Raw genomic sequence first — 12813 nt, 5'->3', positions numbered from 1 at the left:
AGTGGCCTGCTTCAAATAATGTATCTTCCCCCATTTATTAAACATAGATTCCTTCCTCAAAAAATATATCCTGATTATAGTTTCCCCTCCCTCAACTCCTTCTAGACTCCCCCATTCAGATCTACTCCTTTTCTGTCTTTCATCAGAAAAAAAGGTTTCTAATAGATGACAACCAAACATGACAAAATATAATAATATGAATTAAAACTCTCATATTGAAATAATAAATGGCAATCCAACAGGAGGAAGAGTCTGAAGAGCAGGCACAAGAGTCAGAGACCGCTTGTTCTCACACTCAAGAGTTCCATAAAAATACTAAGGCAACAACTATAATATATATGCAGAGGACCTGGTGTAGACCCATGTAGACCCTGTACAAGCTGTTTTAGTCTCTGTAAGTTCATCTGTGCCTTGCTTAATTGATTCATAGGGCCTTGTTCCGGGGTTCTCCATCCCTCTGGATCTTACACTATTGTTGTAACTTCCTCCACAGGGCTCACCTTACATATCTTAATAAAACCCTAATACTGGTTGTTAATTTCAAAGTCTCTCATTTTCCTCTGCTTTACTCCCCATCAAACTTGGCTCACATCTCATTTGCAAAGTAATTTGAGAGTGTGTTATAAGAGTTCAGTGGGTATAATCAGATATCAAACCATTTTCCAAAGCACGCCACACTCTGAACCAATGATGTTGGATCAGAGAGATTCTAGATGCAGAATGTGACATCCAGAATCCTTCTGTGGAGAATAAGACTGCTTGGTGTCAGGGAGTTAATATGGGGTTGTTCCATTGGAAGCAGGATATAGCCTTCAAAAGAAGTTATGCTAGTTTTGGCAGGCCAGTTTCCAGAGTTAGACCTAAGGGACAGGGTTTTACCAGGGGAAGTATGCTGTAATTTGACAAAGTACTGGGGTGAAACGAAATGGTAGTACCTGGATGGGGTAAATCTTTTGAAATCTAGGGCCCAGGTTAGGGGACTCCGGGAAATCTCAGCATGAGTCTCAAAGCTTGTTTGTTTTTTTTAAAATAACAACTTCCTTATTCAATTCTGTTTTCAGTACTTTTGCTTAAAGATTCTGTTTTATTTTGCCAAAATATCACTGAAAATGGAAATGAACTATGAGAGCAGGAACAGTGCAGACCTTTGTGAAGTCAGACCAGTAATCAATTCTCTAATTTGCCATTTCCTAGCCATGTGATCTTGGGAAAACTGTCAGGTGCTATTAGTCTCAGAGTTTTTCTCTCTAAAAGATTTAAACCATCTTGTAAGATTTGGGATGTATAATGAATACTTACAAAGTACTAGGCACATTTGTGTGGTGTATAATGTATTTTTAATAACTATCAATAGTTTGTGGTTTTGGAAACAAAACTCAGTAAATTTTCCTTATTAATAATATACATATTATTTAAAGCTATTTATGAGAGAACTTCCCCCAAGCTGTACTCAGTTCACAGGACTTTTGTCCTTTTATGGTTCTCTTTTACCCAAATCATTATTTTCATTCTTAAAGTTGACCAAACAAAAGTCAAAACCACCTCATAATAAATGAGCTCACAGTCCCAACAATAGCAAAGTTGCCCCTGCCCCACACCAGTAGCAGCACTCAGGAAAGAGGTCCTGTCCTGTAGACAGAAGCCCTTTTCTTGCCAATCACCTGGGCTCTGCTGCGTTGTAGTCCCCAAATAACACACAAGACGCTGTATTAATTATGAAGCTGTTGGCCTTGCTTGTTTCTTACTGGCTAGCTCTGACTTAAGTATTTATCCCATAATTGTTAATCAAAGTATTTCTCTTACTGGAGAAAAGTTCTGGACATCTTACTTCTCTGGTGGGCTACATCCTGACTCTCTGTGTTTCTCCTACCCAGAGTCCTCCTGGACTCCTAGCCCCACCTATCTTGCTTCCCTATTGGCCAACAGTGCTTTATTCAACAACCAGTAAGAGATTTCAGAATGACATCTCCCATCACTGTCCCTTGCCTGGGCAGCACTAGATTCAACCCCCACAGCCAAAGCTGTGAGCATAGGAGAGCTGTCCCCACTACTCATCTGTCATTCAGTGGTGTGGGCAGTGGAGAGATGTCCCTTTACCCCTTACCACTCACCTAGTGCAACATACAAAGGAGCTGGCCCTCCCCCTTACCAGCTGCAGCACTCAGGAAAGTGGGCCCTGCTTGTCATCTGGGCAGCACAGTAGAGCTGACCTGGTTAGCAGAAGCACAGGTGAGCTGGCCCTGAGGGTTCACGAGTTCTATAGCTGGTGACATTGCCCTCACCGGCCATGTGGTGGTGAGGTGAGACAAAGATGCCCTCCCCTACTCACCCCTGCCACTTGTGGGGGGATGAGGGAGCTGACCCTCCCCCTTACCAATTGCAGAACTTCTGAAAGTGAACCCCGCACCTCACCTGAGCAGCACAAGAGAGTTGAATCTATTGACAGGGTTGCGGGTGCCCTGAGAACATGCGCATGGGAGATCTGGCCCTGGCCGTCTGCCATATGGTGAAAGCCATAGCCTGCCATATGTGGTTAGGTGGGAGAGCTGGCCCTGAGGTGATAAAGCAGGAGAGTGAGAGTAACCCCTGGACCTTGCCTGGACAGCATAGTAAAGATGGCCCTCAAGGTATAGTGTGGAGGAACCTACCCTGAGGATGTGAAAGGAGCAATGGCCCTGCCCCTTGTTCATATCAGCAAGGGGTGAACCAGCAAGGGCAATGCCAGAGCTCTGCTCACCCTGGTCGTGAAGACAGGACAGAGCTGGCAGGCTGACCAGCCCTGCCACTACCATGCCCAGAACCAGCGTTGTGGGTTGGCCCACCCCAATAGCTACCCCATCTGTGATCTGCTAGAGTACTGGAAGAGGCCAGTCCTGCAGATCCAAAGCTGCAGGATCTCCATGACACAAGGCAACAACAGAATATCCCAGAGGGCAACAACAGAATATCCCAGAGGAGTCCCAGTGAGGGCCCAGCAGTGATGGTGTAGCAGAAACCAGAGGCCTAGAACCAGACCAATAACTCTTTGCAATGAGCACTTGCAAGTAAAAATAGGATAAAAATGTTTACGTGACTCACTGTGTCACACTGCAGCTTCCATTTTTCCTTCTCTTAAATTTTATTGGGGTGGGTGAATACGAAGGGATGGAAAATGAATGGGATTGAGATGCATGATGTGAAAGACAGAAATAAATAAAAAGGAAGTTAAAAATCAAGAAGTGAATGACCTTACAGTGGAGTGGGTTCTCTCAGGTCAAGGGAAAGTCTGCAGCCTAGATAGTTCTACCCACCACATGAAGGCAGTGTCATCAGATTTCCCAGAAATGCTTGCAGGTGCTTTGTACGTAATACTTAGGTAATACATTATGTTCAACAGCACCGGACAAGAGTTCAAGTCGCATTCTATAATTGTCCCTGCACCCAGTGGAGATTCCTTTCTTGTTTAGCTGTGTTCAAAAAGAAGTTCTCTGAGCATGTTTTCCACCTCAAGTTTTTCTCTCATGTATCAGACACGCTGTCTGAGAACATGGATCCCAACCACCATCTACCTTGACAGAGGGTTAAGCACTCACAAAAGGATCTGTGGTTCCCCAAAGGCCCCAAATGCCCTGGCTCAGAGCATTTATACTTGATGGCATCCTTTGGAATCCCACCTCCTCAGTCTTTGCTTTTCAAAGAACAGACACTGTTTGCTGGGAAAAATGAGGCAGTGCACTTTATTAAGCTTTACTTTTCTCACGCATTCTTGACTAAATCAAGTAAGCAAGGTGCATATCTTTAGTTTCACAAAGCTAACTAAAAGGACACAGAAATACTACTATTAACCATTTTTTTTACATCTTTCTTGCACCTATTGATTGCATTTTACTAATGGAATCTTTCATGTGTCTAAGGAGAACTCAGAAGCAATGCTATTCTTCCTCTAGATATCAAAGCTGCAAATGTCAACTTGTTTCTCACAACAGCAAAATCCTTATTCTGAAACAAATAGCAACAAATGTGTGAGCAATACGGTGAATGACTCTAGACCCTGAAGAGACCCTAAAAGAGGAATAACTGAAACAGCACAAAAAGGAAAAAGAACCCAAAGTCTTTTCTGCTTGAAGATTCAACTGCTACCCTTAAATGGTGTGAAGAACCAGCCTGAATTTACTCAGGGCCAGAGAAACTGCTGGGCTTATCCCCAGAGCCTGAATTGTCTGGGGCAGAAGGATTGGCATCTGTGGCAAGTACAGCCTGGGCTCTCTCCTCTTCATCTTTCAGAGCTTCCATATACAAAGCTGCAAAGGAAGTAGGGTTACTCCCAGAAACCTTGCAGAAAAACTGCAGGACTTTCATCTTGCTGGTTTCAGCATGGGCCCTTGGACCCCACAGGAACTCGTAGCATAGAGGATCACTGCCGGGTACCAGCTGGTATTCCAGGTACTTCTCTAAAACCAAATCTTCAGTGATGAACTTTCTGGGATTCCCACAGATGAAATCATGTTGGTCAGGATACACACCAACTATATTCAGCACCTCCCAGATCTTCTTCTCAGGAGCTCGGTTGCCTTCCATGTAGATCACACCAAGAATAAGCACCAGGAGGCCTGTCTTGGGTATGCCCTCGTCATCGCTCAGCTGCCCATCATAGGTGAGGTCAAGTATTTTAATGAGCTTGTAGGAGTGGTTGAAAGCATCCACTTCCTTTACTTCAATGCCAAAAACCACTTCCATGCATTCACAGGCATGCTTGAAAACCAATTCGTAGTAGTTCTTGTACTCTTGGACAACATTCTTCAAAATTTCTTCTTTTGTGACAGGCTCATTTGCCATATACTTGACACTCAGAAACTTCACCACATCTGTTATCTTCTTCCGTAGCTCACTGTTGAGCAGGAACTTGGAGAACAGGTAGGCCTTTGATGGGCTTTGATCTCCTTCTGCTTCACCACCAGAACCTTCATTTGCTTTTCTTGGTGGAGTGGCTTGGATGGAAGCAGAGGATGAACAGGCTTCCTGGGAAACCCCAGCAGCAGGTACCTCCTCTGGGGTGCCCACATCCGTAGCCCCAGGAAACTCCTCCCAGAGCTGGCCCTCATTCTTTTCTAGGGCCTCAAGTTCTTTCTCATACTGCTGCTTGTGGGACATTATAATTTGTTTTGCAGGTAACTGGCAGGACAAAATTGATGGAGAGTGGCCTGAGGGTGAGACAAAAATGTGAGAATATTGTAACTTGTTAGCAGAGACAAAGGCTTTTTCAATATTTATCTTGGGTGGTTCTCTTGGGTCTCATGGGTCTGCCTCCTATGAACTCTCTTGTACTCCAGGGTTTCTGGATATGAATCTATTCAATAATTATGCCCTTTGTTCCTGGAGCCGCCATATAAGGAATTCAGGGGAGGGGTGCAGGTCACAGACCACAAGCAGAGTTGGGTGCTATTCCTAGGACTAACTGCCAGGTCCACACAGTTATGAAATGGATAGGCCCTCTTAATAGCAGTAATTAGGGACTAGGTTCAGTTGTTCCTGTTAACGGGATCCTCTTTCCATCCCCTAATTGACTCTGGCAAGGCCTGAGACAGATGTCTTTGATAAACTGATTCTAGTCCCTGGCACTACAGGAGGGGATACTGGCACAACAATTCAGTATGCTAGAAAGTAGGGCCTCTCAGAGCAGGGGCACCACATCTCTAAGGGCATGGGGATTCTCTCCATCTTCATTCAGGATCCACACACTGACTGCTAACAGAAATTGTCTCATTCCTTGGTTTACCAGATAGCCAATTCTGCTCACTTAGGACAATGCCTTCCCCTCTCTAAAAATAATAAGACAAAACTAAAAAGGTGAAACATATAGCCACCCCTGCTCAGTATCCTTTAGACCTTGGCAGTAATGGCACAATCTAGTATGTACTTGAATTGGAGGCCCATTAGTCCTCCCTCAGAGTTATCGCTTCTGGCAACCTGAATTTCACCATCTCAGATTCCACCCATGTGAAAAAAAAAACCAAAAACCTAATTGCCAAAAAATAAACAACCCCACCACCTTTGTAAAATACTGGATCACATGGAAAGGGAGCCTCATATAGACATGTCTGTCTGGGGCCATGTTGGGCTAAGAGAATAAGAATACTTTTCTATTTTTATTGAAAATAGTTATTTTCATAGAATACATTCTGATAATGGCTTCCCCTCCCTTGTCTCTTCCTAGATCCTACCTTCTAATTCAATGCTTGCTTTCCCTCTCTTTTAAGCAAACAAGGATAAAACAAAATGAACAAAGAGAAACAGGATGGGAAATGTATAGACATGCAGGCATGCATGCATGCATGTACACATATACAGAATGTACTACATGCACATCCACAAACACAGCACACACACACACACACACACAGCAAAACCCATAAAACCTCAAAATCTGGCTAGTGGTGTAAGCTTTTAATGCCAGCACTCAGGAGGCAGAGACAGGTAGATCCCTGACTTCAAGGCCAGCCTGGTCTACAGATCGAGTTCTAGGAAAGCCTGGGCTACACAGAGAAACCTTGTCTTGGGGGAAAAACCACAAAATCGGGAAAACAAAGGACCAGTGGAGGGAGGGGCACACGGGTGGGAAGTATGGTAGTGGGGGGATGGCGAGGGGGACTAGGAGCAGGACTGGGGTGGGGTAGATGGGATGGGAAAGCAGGGAGCAGAGTGGTGGTGATGAGGGAGAGGGTTGGGGAGCTGTATGGAGTGGGAGGGTGGGAGGGGGAAGGGGAAGTAAGATGGGGTGGGGGGCAGGAGCTATATGGAGTTGAAGGCAGGGAGGGGGATGAGGAATGAGACAGGTGTGAGGGAGAGGGAATGGGATGGGAGCCTGGCGGGGGACAGAGGTGGGGGTAGGACAAATAAAACATTATGAGGGAACAAAACCTCAAACAACAAATACCTCTGAGTTTGTTTTGTGTTGGCCATCTACTACTGCAGGGCTCCAAGGGGCCTGCCCGTAAGCCTGGTTTGGATATCTGGGAAAATGCCCTTAGAGAAACTAATATTTCATTTGCAAGAAGTTGTTATCCTAGGAAAAGCTTCTTGCTGGAAACAGGAACTCGCGTCTACTTCCCCATCTCAGCAGTGGGACACCACCTTCCGGTTTGGATTTGTACAAGCCCTATACTGCCTTCCATAAGACACTGACATGGAAGTCTACCAGGTGAGGGCCATGACTCAGCAGTTTCTGAGAGCTCACTGCAGGGTGGGTTTCGAGAAGCTATATTCTGTCCAGGAAAATTCCCGACTCTACTTTGATGTCCGTCCAGCACTGTCTGGACTTCTATGGACAGGGGTAAAACTGTCAGAGACACCACCTCTCGGATTCCAAAACGGAAACAGGTATAAACCAGATCATTACATCACAGCTTCCCCACCAGGGTTGGCACGAAAGGCGTAGTGAGGCACAAAGAAGGCCATTTGTGAGGAAATGTTTATATCTACCTGTAACTTTTCCTATATCCTCACCTTCAAGCACCACGAGGACCACAATTCCTCAGGCTGCTGAAGAGCCACTTCGCGCACCGTCCTTCGACTATTCTCGGGCTTCTGAGAGACAAAGCGGAAGTCAGTATACGTCACATCCACTCAAAGCGGAAGTCTGTATATGTCACATCCACTCTCTGTTACCGGAAGCTGTAAAACAAAACTTACCTCGCAGCGGTTTTCACTTAAGGCAGGATAGATTATGGAACAAGATAAGGGCTCAAGAGAAAGGAGAAAATAGTTTTTAAGAAAGAGGGCATGGTGTACTAGAACACGTGATGGTGATAAGCTTGTGCAAAGGAGTATACTGCGGGTCGAAGCACAGAATCGGAGAAGTGTAGCAAAGGAGTAGTCCTTCAACATAAAATATGAAAGCGTAAAAGGAATCACATTATTTTGCATCTTGATTCTTTTAAAATGCCACTTTTATAAGTCAAAACTATTAACTATCTCCTTAGAGGAGGTCTTCATTAATAAGACATTATTAATAAACATAGTGACTATTTTTAAAAAATAGCCTTTATTCTTAGTTCTGTGTCCTCACTTCTGGGTACCTTTTTATCTCTTCTTCTGCCGGAGGCCACACCCTTCAAACCAATCCCCTGGCTACACTAAGAGCAGCAATGTGAGAATGAGGGGCAGCCCTTGTTTGATAAGATTATATGAGATTCGGAAATAGCTATATAGGTTTGGGTGGGATTTTTCTCTCATTCAGGCTGGAGGCTGGAAGCATTTGTATTTCCTCTAAATATGGCCTATATTCCTTGCCTTCACAAGGTCTTCTATTTCCGTGAAACACTTGTCAGTTTCACGGGACTATGGAGTTTGTTGACAAAATGCCTGTCCTCGAAAGCCCTGCCCTAACCTTCAGAGACAAACAGGGTGATGTTTCTATGCCATCCCCTCGTAAGGAATTCTCTTACCTTGGTTCACGGTCCAGAGTGCCTCTATACTGACTGAGTCCTGCTCTTCTTAACCAAAGACTCTCACTTCCCTAAGAACCTAAAACTTTCTGCAGAAGTCAAGGTCCTCAGCCTCTGACTTACTTTTTATTTATCTGGCATCCAGTTACTGATGTCAATGTGAGTCTTTATTCACATTGTTTTGTTGGTGGTGTCTAGAAAAATAGTTCATTGTTGTTTGTAGATATGGCTTGCAATAATGTAGCTCACTTCTTAAAACATGTGCCTGTTTATTCCTTTAGTTTCTATATAGATAAACTTCTGCAATTAATAGCAGTACTGTTCATTTCTAAAACACACATTTTTTTCTTTATACTTTTTCTTGCTTTACTACTAGGTAGGCATTCTATGATACTCAATAGCTGATGGACAGTTCTTTTCTTAACAGTTAGATTCTAATAGATTCACAAACATAAGCATTAAAAGGTTGAGATATACTGAAGTTAATCTGCCAATAATTATATAATAGAACTATATTTCAGAGGTACACATGAGGTGGTGTACTCTCTCTCTCTCTCTGTGTTAATTAAACTCAATATTTCTTTAGATAAACATTAGTATTATTTAATATTTTATGTCACAGGGAATTGAATTTAGGACCTCATACTTATAAGGCAAGCACTATACCACTGAGCTACCAAACTACATTCTCAGCACTAAATGCTTTACTACGTCTATCTAATCTATCTGTCTGTCTGTCTATCTATCTATCTATCTATCTATCTATCTATCTATCTATCTATCTATCTATCTATCGTGGGCATCCATGAGCACATGAACCATAATACACATGACAATATCAGAGAACAGCATGTGGAAGTCCTCTTCTTCTACCATGTGGACCTTGGTATCAAACAGAGAGCCAGGCTTTATAGCAAGTACCCTTACCCCCTGAGCTATGGCACTGACCCTTTATTTTACACTATAGTAGAGGTAAATAAGTATCAGAATGTGTTACTTTTTCCATGTCACCCACATGACTAGTAAGGAGCAGTCCTTAAAGAGTGTTTCTACCTACTATGTCAAATGGAATTATAATTTTTATTATATAGTATGTTTATTTAAAATAACAGATTAGGGCTACAGAGGTTGTTCAGTTATTAAGAGTGTTTTCTACATAAGCATGAGGAGATTGGGGTGTGGATCCCAGCACCCATCAAACAAGCTCTGTGTGTTCTTGTGAGTACCTATAGCCCCAGCACTGAGGAGGTAAGGGGCTGGAGGATCCTGGAGGCTTGCTGGCTGCTATCCTAACCAAAAATAAAACAAGCTCCAATTCCACCAAGAGACCCTGTCTTAAAAGAATAAGATGGAGAGAGACAGAGGACACCTGATGACCCCTTTTGCCCTCTGTGCAACAACCCCAGTGTATGCATGCTACACAGACAATCTCTTATACATACAAACAAATGACATGAACTCATACTATTGCTTGTTCATAATAAAGTAACAGATAGTATATATTATACTTATTTTGAAGATACAATGTTAATACAATCTACCTGAATTCATAACTAAGTGGAAATATAAAAGGAGCTATCCAGTAGCACACAGACAACGTGGATCATGTTCATTAATAAGATGAACAATTAAAATCTAACTGGCTATCTAAAGTAATACAGTGATCAAAGGTCAGTAGACTGCCTAGCTGTATACCACAATGATTCATTAAATAGTTTATAATCAGAACTTGGCACCCAAAACCTTTTTTTTTACTTTAAGAAGACTAATACTGAACTTCCAAAAATCAACATACAATCGAACTGGATTAGCAGACCTCTGAGCCATGTGATCCATTTGATTATAACTTCGGAGTGAATAAATGGGTAGAAATCATGCGAATTTTGTTTTGGTTGCTTTTCCTTTATAAACAAAAGGAGACTTTCCAATAAGTGGTACTTGTTATCAGGGAAGAAGGTACTATTTCTCAGCTCTGACATAATGCTAACCTCATGAGATATGGCAGTGGACAACCTATAAATAGATTCTATAACCAAATTAATTTAGGGAATGCTTATGCTACGCTCTGCTTGCTATTGATTAATCAGAAAACTTAGAATATTCCAGAATATTTTGAGATCTGAGTAATTCTTTAATATGTATACATAATCAACGTACTTATTTCAGTGTTCTTGACTTATTTTACTATAAGGCATTTAATTGTAGCATACTAATGGAATGTATTGTGACTTTTCATGCCCATGCTAACCATGTATTAATCACAGACTTGCCAACCTGCTGTATTGGAAAAAAAACATTAGAAGCCATAAAGGCTTCAGATACAAGTCCACTTTTCCTTTTTATTATCATGTTTGTTATACTACCTAACGTCTCTACCACAACTACAGAGAAGCTAGGAAACAAGCAGGACCCAAAGAGAGACATACACGGACCCCTGAGAAGAGTAAAGGAACAAGATCTCCTGAGTAAATTCAGAGCACAGGGGAGGGGAAGGGAGGTAGGAGAAAGAGGAGGGGAGAAGGGGAGGGGGAGGAGAACATGAAGGATCAGGAAGGACAAAGAAAGAGAGCAAGGAAAGAGATACTTTAATAGAGGGAGCCATTATGGGCTTAACCAGAAACATGGCACTAGGGAAATTCCCAGGAATCCACAAGGATGATGCTTGTGGATTCCTAAACTTAAATGTCCTTCCCCTATAATGAGATTGATGATTATCTTAACTTAAATGCTATAAGATTCACAGCTAAGCATTGAGCCAAACTTCTGGGATCCAGTTGTAGAGAGGGAGGAGTGATGAGTAAAGGGTTCAAGACCATGCTGGGAAAACATACAGAAACAGCTGACCTGAACAAGTGGGAGGTCATGGACTCTAGACTGACATCTGGGTAATCAGCATAGGATAGAACCAGGCCCCCTGAACATGGGTGTCAGTTGAGGGGCTTGTGCAGTCTATGGGGCCTCTGGCAGTGCATCTGTATTTATCCTTAGTGAATGTATGGGCTTTGTGAGTCCATTCTTTATAGAGGGATACTCTCTCAGCCTAGATACATAGGGAGAGCTAGGTCTTTCCCTAAATAATGGGACAAACTTTGAGGATCCTGCATGGGAGGCCTCACCCTCTCTGAGGAGTGGATGAAGGCTGGAATGGGGGGATTGTGGGGAAAATAGGAGGGTGGGAGGGAAAGGGAACTGGGAGTGGTATGTAAAATAAGATTGTATTTAATTTAAATAAAAATTAATTTTAAAATGTCTATTTTGCAGTGATTCTTAACATTAAATGAAACTGCACAACAAATGACTCATACAGATGCTCAGGACTATATGCAGCTATTCTTGGTCACTCACCATTGAAGTGTCTTGCCTTCATCAACCACTGTGTATCTTCTCTGAATGCTTCAAAATTATATCACAAGACACACAAGAATATCCCTTTGTTCCTCTATATTATACTACAATTTTATCATACTTTTTCCCTCTTCATGAGACTGTTCTGTGTATGAGTCTGCTCACAATTGCCCAATTATCAGACCAATTTCAGTCACTTCTCATTTTGTATCAAATAAACATATAATAAGTGTCAAGTCACAGAAATATTAACAAAAGAGCCATGCTATGTGTCCTTCATTGTTGCTTTTGTTCTAGAAGAAAAAGAATACAACATGTGGACTTATAGTAAGTACTGTGTCATAAGTGATTGACTGAGATATATGATGGTGTCACTATATCTTAGGAAAGGGAAATCTAATTCTACTTGAAAATGTGACAATGCTTTTGAAGTCATGCTGGCTCTGTTAGTTAAGGGCATATGCAAGGGTAGTTAAATAATGGCCATTAACTGCTTTTCGTTATTTTATTAAAATGTAAATCCGGTTTTTATTTTTATTTGTATGAGTGTTTTGTCTGCATGTATGTTTGTGCATCATGTGCATGCCTGGTGCCTGCGGAGGCCAGAAGAGGGCCCTGGATCTTTCTTTCCCTCAATATATGTTTTTACTTAAATTAGAAACATGCATGCTTCACATGTCAATCCCAGCTCCCTCTCCCACCCCTCCTCCCCCTGCCCCTCCACCAGCCACCCCAGTCCCCCACCCAATCCCCACTGTGCTCCCCAGGGAGGGTGAGGCCCTCCATGGGGGGATCTTCAGAGTCTGTCATTTCATCCATGGCAGGGCCTAGGACAAGCGGGCATTGAATCTTGTAGAATTAAGTTACAGATGGTTGTGAGCAACAAAGTGGATGCTGGGAACTGAACTTGAACCCGAGTCCTCTACAAGAACAGAAAGTGTTCTTAACCTCTGAGCTATCTCTCTACTGCACCACAGATAACTAAGGGAAAAATAAGAGGTGGTAGTCCAGCTTTTAATGTGAAAATAAATTCTGAATATATGTA

The 12813-nt window shown here is 42.6% G+C and overlaps 1 protein-coding gene across 1 annotated transcript; it reads right to left on the bottom strand.

Annotated features, from left to right (window-relative positions):
- Positions 1–3688: 3688 nt before the first annotated feature.
- On the bottom strand, positions 3689–8512 carry LOC101836759 (putative MAGE domain-containing protein MAGEA13P). The gene is made up of 3 exons (XM_005084530.3): positions 8424–8512; positions 7483–7563; positions 3689–5180 (listed from the first exon to the last, which is right to left on the bottom strand). Exon 3 carries the CDS (start codon positions 5128–5130, stop codon positions 4150–4152), a length of 981 nt encoding a protein of 326 aa, XP_005084587.1. The 5' UTR covers positions 5131–5180; positions 7483–7563; positions 8424–8512; the 3' UTR covers positions 3689–4149.
- Positions 8513–12813: the final 4301 nt, after the last annotated feature.

This window comes from Mesocricetus auratus, unplaced genomic scaffold, assembly GCF_017639785.1.
Source record: "Mesocricetus auratus isolate SY011 unplaced genomic scaffold, BCM_Maur_2.0 Super-Scaffold_100003, whole genome shotgun sequence".
NCBI lineage: Eukaryota > Metazoa > Chordata > Mammalia > Rodentia > Cricetidae > Mesocricetus > Mesocricetus auratus.
The sequence above is the reverse complement of the archived record's forward strand: the minus strand, read 5'-3'. Positions and strand labels throughout refer to the sequence as shown.

Excerpts from the sequence above, each read along its gene's own strand:
- LOC101836759 (XM_005084530.3), bottom strand. The coding sequence starts at position 5,130 with ATGTCCCACAAGCAGCAGTATGAGAAAGAACTTGAGGCCCTAGAAAAG.